Raw genomic sequence first — 12,014 nt, 5'->3', positions numbered from 1 at the left:
TGTAGGTCTCAGTTTCCAAGACAAGTGAGAAGTCTCGCCTATATAAGCTGTCTTTGCTGAGACAAGATGCAAAGAGTGATATTTGAATGTAGCATGTTTTTGCTAGCATGTGCATTTCTGTTTTAAGGTTGCTTAATAATTTTACTTCAAATCACTGGAATAAGGTGACCACAGCATTCCTAGTTGAGTTGTGCTTTGGTGGTCCAGTACCATTTACTATCTCCTTTATCCTCCAGAATCAGCTTCCAAGGCACATGGGACAATTAAGTGTTTTAGGCACACCAAAGTCTTGCCAGTGGCTTGAGTTTTCATCTGTCTTGCTCTGCCTTTTTGGAGTCTGTTGCTTTTACTGCCTTTTTCATGCCATGGTCAAGCACAGCTTCATAGCTACAATCCTAATGAGATTATGTAAACTAGGGGAATTCTCAATTTTTTGTTTGAGACTTTTATTCTTCCTTGGTATATCCCTTCTTATCTCTGTCTAATTTGATGCTTTTACCTGTTAGGACGACCTCCACTGAAAGGCAACTGAATGGATTCCAAAACAGCCTTCACAGTGCTGCATCCGGTGAGCCAGGGAAAAATTCCACAGGTGAGTGCCAGTGCTGAAGACTAGGGAAGTGGGAGTGGGCATGCTGGGATGCTTTCATCTTCCTCAAGAACTGGCAGGGAAAAAACTTTCTCAGCAAGAAGAAGAAACACAGCTGCCTGCCCTGCTTGTAGTGGTTCCTAGGTAACAATCTGGGTTCAGCTGTGCAGGGAATTTATTCCTCCTGGGATTAAAAAGACTAAACAGAAGGGAGCAAAGGCTGAGTTTCATAGAGCTGGAAGAGGAAGATCCCTAAAAATGTGGCTGGGAAAAAAAACTTGGCTAAAATGGCTCCTCTTTGCTTTAGGCTTTGGCTCAAAGATGCTCTGTTGTTTAAGCTTGGCCTGTAATAAAGGGCCAGGACATTCTTTACATTTTTCTTCAGTCTTGCAGAAAAGCCCCTTAGTTCAGAAAGACATAGCTGAGACTTGTGAATCAACTGCATATTGAAGTCAATCAGTAGAGGTGAAAGTTCCCAGAGGAAAATCACTGAGACTTACAGAATCAAATCTTCATCGTTCCCTAGTGGCTAATTAATTCAAAAGGTTTATTTGCTCTTAAGGTCTCAGTAAATGAAGATCCAATCCATTTTTCATTGATGCTGACCTATTAGCAGGTAGAGTGTAATCTTGATGAACCCATATTACCCATGACCCACGGTAATTTATGATGGTGCTGTAATAGAATATATGGACAAATTATGGTCTAAAATGCTTTAAAAATTGTGTTTCTGACCTTTTGCTTTGCTGTGAAAACCCTGAAAACATTACTTGAATATCACTAATGCAGTGATCTCTGTGTTTTCACAGGCTAAAATAAAAGTTTGCATAGGGGTGAACTACCCAATTCATCTCTTGGATATTTAGCTCTGAAACTTAAAGATGACATTTCCATTATTAATGTCAGTGATTTTATTGCTGATCCTTTAGCACAAACATTCAGCTAATGCATTTGTCATACCGTTCCAAACTTCCTCCCACGCGTTACCACCTGCCAAAAACTCCAGTTATCCTACCAGAAATTTTATAGGGTGAATAGGCATAGTTAATAAAAAAGGCCCTACAACACATTGGAACGTGATAGTGTAGGAATGGAATATAATGGGATTATTAAAATAAATAAAATGTTGCCAACACTGTAGTATATGTATAGTTGAGGCAAAAGTTCTGGTCTACTGTATACTTGAAGTTGAGTTTTTAATACAGTTTATAAAGCAAGGTTACACATAAATTTACAAGTAAATGTGAAAATGGAGTTCTCAATGTATTGACCAAACTGGTTTGCTGAGGGGACTCACATGAAGGTGTTTATATGCTGAATTCTGCCTTCTTTTTCAGTTCTAAGAGCACTCTCACAGTTGGCACACTGTAATTTTAACCTCTGCAAGAGATTCTCTGCAGCCCCTCTGGGTACTCTTGTTGTTACATGTGTCTGTGATAATTGTAGGTAGCATTTTTCTATCCTTCCCTGTTTCTGTGAATATTTATGCAGAGCATGCGTGAGGATTGTTGATAATATTAATGACGGAAGGCAACACCCAAAGGTTCGGGAAGAATATAGGCTAGATAACAACTACAAAGTTCAGGGTAGTCAGCCTCTGTGAGAATACCCGTAATCCAGTGAGAACTGACAACTTCAGCTCACATTTCATTCTGTAGGACTAGGCTAGCTGCACTGTGCTGAAGCTATCCTCTCTGCAGCTGAAACAAACTTGCCATTTAGCTAAGAGTGTGAGGGCTTGGCTAGAACCCTAGTTTAGTTAGGGCTAGGCTAGCAGAACCATGGTGGGTGGGTCACTCACAGTTTCCTTGTCACTAGAAGAAGTATATATCTCCAAGAACAGGGCTAAATATTGTGATGACTGAACTAACTAGAGCAAAATGTTTGTTCTTGGAAACTAGGGAATTATATTTTCTGCAGCTTTGCACCAAGCCACTGGTATGCGTCAGAGGCTGCTGTGCCCAGTCTGTGTGTCTCAGAAACTACTCTGGTCCTTCCTGCAGGAACAGCTGTTTTTCTTCTTCACTCTCTCCATTGATTGCTTACAGGGCCCTGATTTCCCTCATCAGCAGCTTATTTCGGGTTACTGTTTCACATGTATTTAGTATCCTAGATACCAACTTAGAGGGGTTGGAGACACAAGTCATAAAGCAGATTACAGAATAAACTGCAAGTTTTAAAGATAAAGACACTGAAAAGTTGCAGAGATAAAAGAGGAACCAGGCAAAACCTCTGTATAAACACACACACAAATGTTCAAAAATGTCTGAGAAGCTTGAACAGGCCTTCTCCTCTAACAGCCTGTCTGAGGATAGCTATGAGTCTCTGCAAAGAAGCAGCATAAAGGTGTCACAAATGATCTAACAGAAAGTAAGGATAATACTCAAAGGAACAGAGAATCAGGCAGTATGGAAATTTCTGGCTTTTCCAGAAAACAGTTTGCTGGTGGTTAGTACTTGCTGTTTTATTTTCTGTTCCTCTCTAGTGGCATTAGGTGAATAGTGCAGGAATTCTTTTTCTCAGGAAGGTGAAGTTCTAGCTAAAAAAGTACATACTGTTGTGCAGTGGGCTCAAGATCTTGACGACAGATCCCTTGAAATGAAATAAAAGGGGGAATAAAAGTAAGCATCTCTGCAAAGCAGCTCAGGATTCTGAAACAAGCCACCACTGCAATGAAAGTGTGGCAGCCTCTCATCCCTATGGCCTCATCCTCATTTCATGGAGAGGCAGAAGTTGTGTGTGAGCTGTGCACCACTGGCATAATGAGAGAGAAGGCAGAGATTCTCATGAGCATCTACAGACAGGAAGCTAAATCTGCAAGCTACCTATTTGGGGGTTATTTGTAGCGTGTGAACAGACAGTTCCCTCTCAAAGTTCCTGAAAGTTTAACAGGATTTATTCTATTAAAGAAATAATAAGAATTACTACCCCTAGGGAACATACAAAATGCTTCTGACCTGGTTTTTCACTGAAATGGAACCCCCAGCCGCTGGTGGTTTGTCAGTCATTCTGAAAGTACAGCCATTATCACATTGCTTTGTTTATTCTGTGTTACTTTGAGGGTCCCTCAGCATTACACTGATTGTTTCCTACATCATGGAATTTAGCAATTCAATTAGTATTAGTGAGATAGAATGATTGTGAACTAAGATATCAATTCTCTTTTCCAAGTATTCTTCAGAATATAGTTTGCTGAGTAACAGCTAAGCCAAGTATTGTGGTGTGTTGTTCAATTCCAGGTTGTCTTTATGAGGCTATGTTTGATATGGTGAGTTCAGATGATGAAGGAAGGAACCTACAGGCTGATCCTTTTTTTACTGGATATATTAACATGTAATGTGTATGGAGACATTTTGCCATATTTTGCTGTTTTATTTTCTATTCCTCTCTAGTGGCATTAGGTGAATAGCGCAGGAATTCTTTTTCTCAAGAAGGTGAAGTTCTAGGTAAAAAAGGTGTCATTTTTCCACCAGAATTTAGCTTTTGAACAACTGGCAAGAAACATCAAGGAAGTTTTGTAGCTACATGAAAGACCTCATAGTTAGAAATGTATTATATTTGTTATTCTTCCTTTTTCAAAATGCTAAGACAAAGCAAGTTTTCGGGAGAACAGAGGATGAAGGGAACTTTATGAAAATTTAACAGCATAGTCCCAGGCAGCTTCTCTGTTCCTCAGCTGGACTCTTGTCTGCAAGAGCCTAGAGACAGGAACAATCTGAAAGTATAGTTAACCCCTCACTGCAGTTGTGGAGTGGACGCACAAGGTGATGACCCCAGCAGATTTTATTTGGTTTGGTTTGATTTGTAAAGGTAACCGCAAACATGAGTGAAATCTGTCTGCTGTCTTTTGTTTGCTGCCAAATTCTTTAGAGTTTGTGAAATTTTTATTTTAAAAGCTTCAGAAAACAGAATGCCTCTGGGGTTCTGTTTTGCTATGGCAAAAATAAAATGTGCTAATAACTTATACAATTACAGACACATATGAATAATGTTTAAAACTCGGCAAGACTGATGCAAGGCTCCAGACTTGACAGAACTTTTACTTTTTCATATTTCAACTGATTAATAGTGATGCGGTTTTATTGGGTTAAAGTTTGTATTACTAGTGTCTACATGGCTTTTCCAGTACGTGTGCTGGGAGAAGAAAAAAGCATGAGAGTTACTGATTAGGGGAGGTAAAAGTTAGTAATATGCTATCTGAGTTTGACAGCAGTGAAGACCACTAAGTCATGCAAAGTGTCAAATCTCTACCTAGTCTGGTGTAAAGCATGAGTCCAAACCTAATTTTTTTTTGTATTCTAGTTCTCTTGAGAATACTTAATACATAAGGTAAATGTCAAAGCTCAATCTGAAGCTAGGGAGGAAACTTCTTGAGCTAGGTGATACAGACTTTATTTTATTCCCTGGAAACGTTCAAGGCCAGGCTGGATGAGGCTCTGAGCAACCTGACCTAGTCAGGGATGTCCCTGCTCCTTGCAGGGGGGTTGGACTAGATGACCTTTGAAGGTCCCTTCCAACCCTAACCATTCTATGATTCTATGATTATTCCCTATGATTTCCAGGTCTGTATCTGAGTTTAGTTGCAGGATGATGCACAGTTGTCTGTTTACTTTGGACATTCACCTGGCCCCCATGTCTGCATGAATGCCAAGTCCTGAAGGTATGCAACTCTTTGAAATAAAGTGTATCATCATCTGTAAGGGCTAAAAACTGAATCCTGAACTGCCAAGAGACTAGTTGAAGAATATGGGGATTAATAAGCTGGTTTGAATCTAATCCATTTAGAAGGCAGGCTGCTGTTCTTGGTTTTCTAGTGATTTCCTTCTTTAGGCTAAGGTGGAGCGCAGTGTCTGAATGCTGTCCAAAGAAGATGAATGTGCAGGCAATATCAACCAGTACAGAGCAATGAGCAGAGCCTGCTTACAAACTAGTGACAGTAAGGAACACTTTTGCACTTTCTCTTCTCTGCATCTAGCACACTCCAGATTTTTTTTCATTTTACAGGAAATCTACAGGTAGATTGTGTATTTCTAAAGTTTTTTTATATCCAAGATTACTGTATGATCCTTCCTAAGAAAGTCTTGTATCTTGTTATAGGAGATCTGAAATTAGAATTAGCATTGGACGTGCTAAGCTGTGACTGGCTGTTGTCTACCCACTTCTTAAATTAACACTATTCCTGAAATGCAGCCTCTTAGCAGCCAGCTTAAAGAAAGAAAATAAGAGATTCTTTTAGCAGGTATGCAAAAGTACAAGCTTCAGAATTGTTCTGCACCAGCAAAAGAAAAAAAAAAAAGGCACGTAAATACAACAGGCATTTAAACAAGACACAATCACTTTGTATTGTTTGCCAGATCTAAACAAAGAAAACGCCTGGGATTTGGAGATTCTTTTATCAGCCAGTGTCTCTCAACTCTCTTAGAGTGTAAAGGGTGAGGACGGGACGGGATATGTACTGTTGCCACTGTGCATGGCCTGTGTCACACTCCCAGCCATTTGCTACAGTAGGGCCAAATTCCCAGCTGCCCGGCTTTGTCCAGGCTTCCTCAGCTTCTGCCAGGCTCCTCTGCAGCCTTGGAAGGCAGTAGATAGTTGAACACCAATGTATTTATTTTTATGTTGTTACCACATTCCCAAGAGGAACCTTGGCTATGATTTCAGCTGGTCTCACCATGCTGTCCAAATCCTTCATCAGGAGCAGCTGGGAAAAGAACTCACTCAGGTTTCTCCATAGCACATTGCTGGTACGCCTCCTCCCTGCCACTAATCCTGTTAATTCCAGTCTTCATTTGCCACCCTCCTGGTTCTCTCTTGCTGCTGTGACTGACTGCACAAGTGGTCTTGACTTTGAAAGGTGACCTTCAAATGGGCACCTCAAGTAACCTCTATCTCAGGCTACTTTGGCTACTTAGGCACAAGATATGTTATGACACAAAAGATCAACTTTTGATGTCACCTCATTACTTATCCTAGTCCAGGAATGGAGTAATGATGACCTCTTCCACATAAATCCTTCCAGAACCACCTATCTGGCTGAGAAGCTCTGGGTGGGTCACTGAATGGGAGCAGCAGTGTGATACCCAGCACCTAGCAACAGACTTTCCAGTGCATACAACCTTTGTCAACAGCAGTGATAACATTTTGTCAGCATCTCTCTCTGTACTGCCATCGCCGAGAGAGAAGGGGTTACTGAGAAATTGAATGAGTCCATTTTATCATATTTTGGAAAGCAGTGGAGCTTGAGGTGAATCCTACTATTGTGCTTCCCTTTTTGAGAGAGCAGAGAATCAGTTACAACGGAGGATATTTGGTTTCACATTTGTTCTTAGAATTATCTTCCTAAAGCCATGTTCTTTCACGCATCATGAAAAAAACATCCTGGATCTTCTCTCCCTCTCCCAGTTGACTCCCACAGTTTCATAAAGAGGGCAAACAGGAAGGGGAAAAAGATAATTTCTCATATAGTTGTAGCTATAGTTGTTGCATCTGCCCCGGGTCAGATAATGACAGACAAGCCTGTAGTACCAAGTGGACCAGAAGGGAAAGGACAAGGTAAAGAAAGACCTTCTCCTTACCCCATTTCTTGGTACTTTTTAAAGGAGCGGGGAACCATTACCTTATGACTAGCAATGAGCAAGTATTGATGTCTCTAACCAATACCTTTAAAATAGTTACAAATTATCAACAGGGCATGACTATGAGTTTATCCAGTTATTGGAAAATTGTATTTAAGTCTCATTAAATCCCAGCAGAGTGTAAAGCTCTGCCAAAAGCAGCATTCCAAGCACTTCTCGGATGCTGTTAAGAAGATAATGTCCAACTCAGCCTTCACCCCTCAGCTAGAGCTGAGGGTCAGTGTTCACTTCTCATGATCAGAAATTACATTTATTCCTTAACTGGCAGCCTGCTTCTCACACCTTTAGTTCACCCTTTGCCTTTTATGAAAGAAAGTAGCTTTTTCCCATTGCTATTGGTCTCGTGCCACTGAAAGGACATTCCAAGTCTCAGGACCACTGGGAAAGCAGGAGAAAAAGGAAAGGACAGTCTCTAGAAATTGGCTTCCCTGTTTAAGAACTAGAACCCAGCTTGAATTTTAGGAGCCTTCACTTCTGACAGACTCAAAGAAAACTCTGAAGCGGGATAAGTAATGACTTCATGCAGTTGGCATTTTTGCCTGACTGGAGGCTGAGCATTGCTTGTTCTGCGTAGTTAGGTGATGGCGAACTGCCTGTATTTCCTTGCTGTGTTGGAAATGTCATTCAAGATCAGGTGTGCAAAGGCTGGGGAGAGGTTATATAATATCTTGGCTGCTGCTGTCTCACATCTGGTGCTTTGGCATTAAGCTACCTATGGAGAGGATGGCTTTGCCCATCCAAATTGGATTTTGTTTTAATCTGGCATTACTTTATTGAGACTAAAAATAGAAGCCAAAATGTGTGTGAATAGGGTAAAAGGAGTGCCTGAAGTTATGAAATGAAAAGTGGGGAGGAGCCAGAGAAGAGAGAGCCACAACAAACCAGGGAGTAGGGAGCTGAATAAGAGAAATCAGAATGAAGGCTGTGAGGCTGTCAAATACAGAAGGGCGTTAGCAGTCAGGGTGAGGAGCCCACCCAGCGTCTTCTCTGTAACATGGGGTGCAGGAAGGCTCATGCTGGCTTCCACTGCTATTTCTCCGCTCTTTTCACGCAGGGAGACTTCACTTGAATACAATTGTGTGTACTGTTTGTGTCACCTACCCTCCCCCTCCTGGCAAGTAAATTTTCATTACTTGGAACTGCTGCTTTCCCTTGCCTGCCAGGTCCAGCAAGCCAACTTGAAATTGTGCCCAAAAGATGGGGGAGGGAAGGCTGGCCCTTCTGTTGTCAGCTGTCCTGGCTGTCAGTCACTCATGGATATAAATAAATCCTATCTATTTATTGCCTTTCTTAGTTGCACTATATATTATCAAGAGAATGCTGGGCGTCACTCTAGGATTAGAAATTCCCTTTGCTATGGGATAAAAAAAAATCTGAATATCTAGGATTATCAGAGCTTTTCAGGGAGAAAGGAAGTTCCTGTTTTCAATACTAGATTCAGGAGGCTTCAACATGCTTCTCATTTGTGCCACAGATTTGCTGTGGGTATCATCAAACAGCCCAAACTAGATCTGAAAAATGTTAGCCTGGGTCCCTGACCCAGTACTGTCATCTAGCCTAGTGCTCTGCTCTGTCTCAATCCTGCATCTTGGAAGCAGAGTAGGATAGGTGCTGGTGCCTGACCAAGGCTGTGTACGTCTGTGCTGGGAAGGTCTATGTGGCACTGAATTTTAGTGTGCAGATATCCCACAAATGACTTTACACAAATCCTGTGATTTCCTTGCGACTCAGAATCCTATCCATAAAATAGAGGTAATCCTTTTCTTCCCCCTATGTAACTGTTCTAAGTACAAAAGTGTTAAAGTTTTCGAGGTGCAGTCATGGATGAGATAATAGTATGTAAATATGTGGACAGATGTACAGGCAGATACTTTAGCACCTCCTGGCAGGCAGGGAATAGAGGAGATTCATTCTGTTGGATGTGGTGATCCACTGCAATGACTCTTAGCAACAGGGAGAATCAACCCTTAATGTTGGCTGCTGTCAGGAATAACGTTTTTTTTCTGTACCCCCTGCTCAACCAGAACCTCAACCTACTCAGCCATTCCACAATGCTCACCAGTAGCCTTGAAATTATAAAACTTTATAGAATTATATACATTAATATTTATGAAGTTACTGAATTGGCCATGAGTTGCACTCATGGTAGGAACCTACACGGGAAGATGGACATAGGAATGCACCTCTCTGTGTTGAGTCCTCAGGGTAGCCATACAAGAGGAACTCACACAAAGTTATTTTAGTTCAGTTTGTGAGAAAAGACCAACTGTACTATGCATTTCTGTAGGAAAAGGAAGGCTCAAAAGTCTCTTCAAAACAGGAAGATGAGGTTGAAGTTGGCTGCGTCTCAGGTGCCTTTTTTTCCTTACTTTCAGCATATTGCCAAGGGATAGGTTTCTGGACTGGTATCCTATCTTAATACACATGGTTGACAGTTTGGTTCCTAATTCAGGTTCCAAACTTTCTGTGCAGTGATATAGCTGGCAATCCTGCTTTCTGAACATCTTTCCAGATCCTCTGTGCTGTGTGATGTTTCGTTCTATGCAGGGCTTTCAAGGATAACGTTTGTTTTTTTTTAAATATAGAAATATTTTTAATAAATAGCTCTCAACAAATGTCACTCACACTTAGGGCCAAGCTGATGTGCTAAATACACAGGACAAGCTTTACCTACTAGATTAGCTGTAAAATGCAAACTGTCCAAAATTTTTTTTTTAAAGGACTGTCTAAGGATTTTTAAGTAAAAGAAGTGAAGATGAAATTGACTTTTTCCCATAACATGCCTAAATAGGAAAATGTCACGGTATGTAGACGTAAAATCTGTCTCTATAATAATGGGAAGAAGAATTTTTTCCCTATCTCCATTTCATTTCTATTAAAGATCAACCTTTTCACACCTCCATCTCTCCTGCACCAAGGTCCTCAGCATCTTTCGGAGTGGGGAAGTAGACTCCCAGGCAAGCAAATGTGTAAAAACCACAAAGAAAGAGACAAAACATACTGATATGGGAGAAGGATTTAGAGCTACTGGAGAAGCATGGGAAGTCATGAGTCAGATGACTCAGAGGCGAAGAGTGAAGAAGGTATTCTGGGACTTGAGAGGAATACTAAGTACTGTTTCACATGGTAGCTCATTAAATTAGGTTTTGTCATGCTGATCTGTGATCTCATCTGTTACTGTAGAGAGAGGGTGTGTGATAGGGAGATCCAGATTTCTGGTGCAGCAGTTTTTACCACAAAACAGTCCCCTGTGATTACTCAAAAATCTTTGGTGTGTTTTTTCCAGCCTCTGCTCGCAGAGAAGGACTAACACTGACCACCAGGTGAAGAATCCAGGGTGTTGCTTCAAGTATGGGGCAAGGGAAAAAGCAGCAGTGACTTCATACCACCACACTCACATAACACCCATGAAGAGTGAAGAGGCCTTGTTAAGAGGACAACCCACTGAGGAGAGTACTCAAACATCTGTGGAGGCTGGTGATACACCTGCAAGCTGAGGTGAGAAGCCTCTGAGAGCTTCTGCTGCTGAGTCTTGGGGTCCCTTCTTACCATCTCTTCCTGATCACTAACTGTGAGATCTTTCTGTAAGACAGATGTCATCCATCTGCCTGTATTCTTCTTCCTAAGATCCAAGCTGTCATCACATGGCAACCATCAGCAGAGAAAAATATTAGAACGTACGACTGGAGACATTGATGTTGGTTGCCATTTTGAATTTTGGCACAGAGCCATAGAAATGATTGGTTTGAATAAAGTCATTTCATTTGTTTGGTTTGGTTATAGGTTCAGTTATTAATTCACACCCCCAAAATATTTGCTGTCGTTATAATGGACAGGATTTTAAATCTGTCTTTATGTTTCCCTGTTGGATGCTTATGTTCTGTGTGGCTTATTTTTGTATTTTGATTTCTGTTTGTTTAGGCTTTATAAACTTTTAAAATTGGCTGATGTTGTCAGACCCAAGCTTGAACCCTATGGCCCAGGTGGCTCCTATCAGTTGCAATAGTGGCTTGGTGAAGCACTCCAGTTAAAATTTGCCTAATGCTATGAAAATTAATTTGCTTGTGTTAGAAAACAACATCAGCAGCTGGAAAATATATTGGAGAGAAGATCCACCCATCCTTAAAATGAACAGGAAGCAACTTCAGCTCTGGCTCTTTGTTGGTGGCAGGTTAAAGGAAAATTCAGTATTTTGCAACTTCTGTCTTGTCATACAGCAAGTAGTATGACTGGAATTCTCAAAGGGTACAAAATCTCCTGTTGTTTGTATCAGAGCCCTCAGAGATTGGATTGTAACAGCCTGTTTGATCTATTTTCTTATACCATAGCTCTGCTGTAATTTCTACCCTGCATAGTCAGTGTTATGAGATTATTCTAATGTGTTGGTAGGTAGATAATGATCAATTCAAATGGCTGACAGAAGAAACAATGTCAGAGGGGGAAAGTGTTTTCTCTTGAAACGGTTGTGTTCATGGTTCACTCTTGGACTGTGCATATTTTCTGTCATTCAAGACCAGATAAATTGTGAGAAGATGAAGCAATTATGCTTATACCCCATTAGTTTCACTATCGTTTGCTCCAGGCATGAATTCATAGGACAGAACATGCATTTTTCTATTTCTGTTTCACTCATGAATATGATAGACATTGAATACTTCATTTGTCCAAAATGCAGTTCTCTGATGTAGCTGTTTCCTTCCTTACTTCTTTGGCTTATCTTTCATTTCCTAGACAATCATGATCCTGTCCACTTTATCTGCATTTTTCAGCTCTGTTTTTCAAGAATCTTC

General features: G+C 40.8%; 1 protein-coding gene across 13 annotated transcripts in view; it reads left to right on the top strand.

Annotated features, from left to right (window-relative positions):
* The window catches only part of TTLL5 (tubulin tyrosine ligase like 5), a 133,827-nt gene extending 123,139 nt beyond the window's left edge, over positions 1 to 10,688 (top strand). For 10 of the 13 annotated variants that reach the window (XM_086749829.1, XM_086749833.1, XM_086749832.1 and 7 more), the window contains 2 exons: positions 507 to 592; positions 10,511 to 10,688. In XM_086749829.1, the coding sequence (XP_086605955.1) occupies positions 507 to 592; positions 10,511 to 10,551 (127 nt within the window). In that variant the 3' untranslated portion in view covers positions 10,552 to 10,688. Of the gene's footprint in view, positions 1 to 506; positions 593 to 10,510 lie in introns of those variants that run through there. The other 3 variants (XR_015258776.1, XR_015258774.1, XR_015258775.1) reach the window with 2 other exon arrangements.
* The last annotated feature ends 1,326 nt before the right edge of the window (positions 10,689 to 12,014 follow it).

This window comes from Chlamydotis macqueenii, chromosome 5 (assembly GCF_036417535.1).
Source record: "Chlamydotis macqueenii isolate bChlMac1 chromosome 5, bChlMac1.mat, whole genome shotgun sequence".
Classification (NCBI taxonomy): Eukaryota; Metazoa; Chordata; class Aves; order Otidiformes; family Otididae; genus Chlamydotis; species Chlamydotis macqueenii.
Note: the sequence above shows the minus strand (reverse complement) of the source record. Positions and strands in the feature narration are given on the sequence as shown.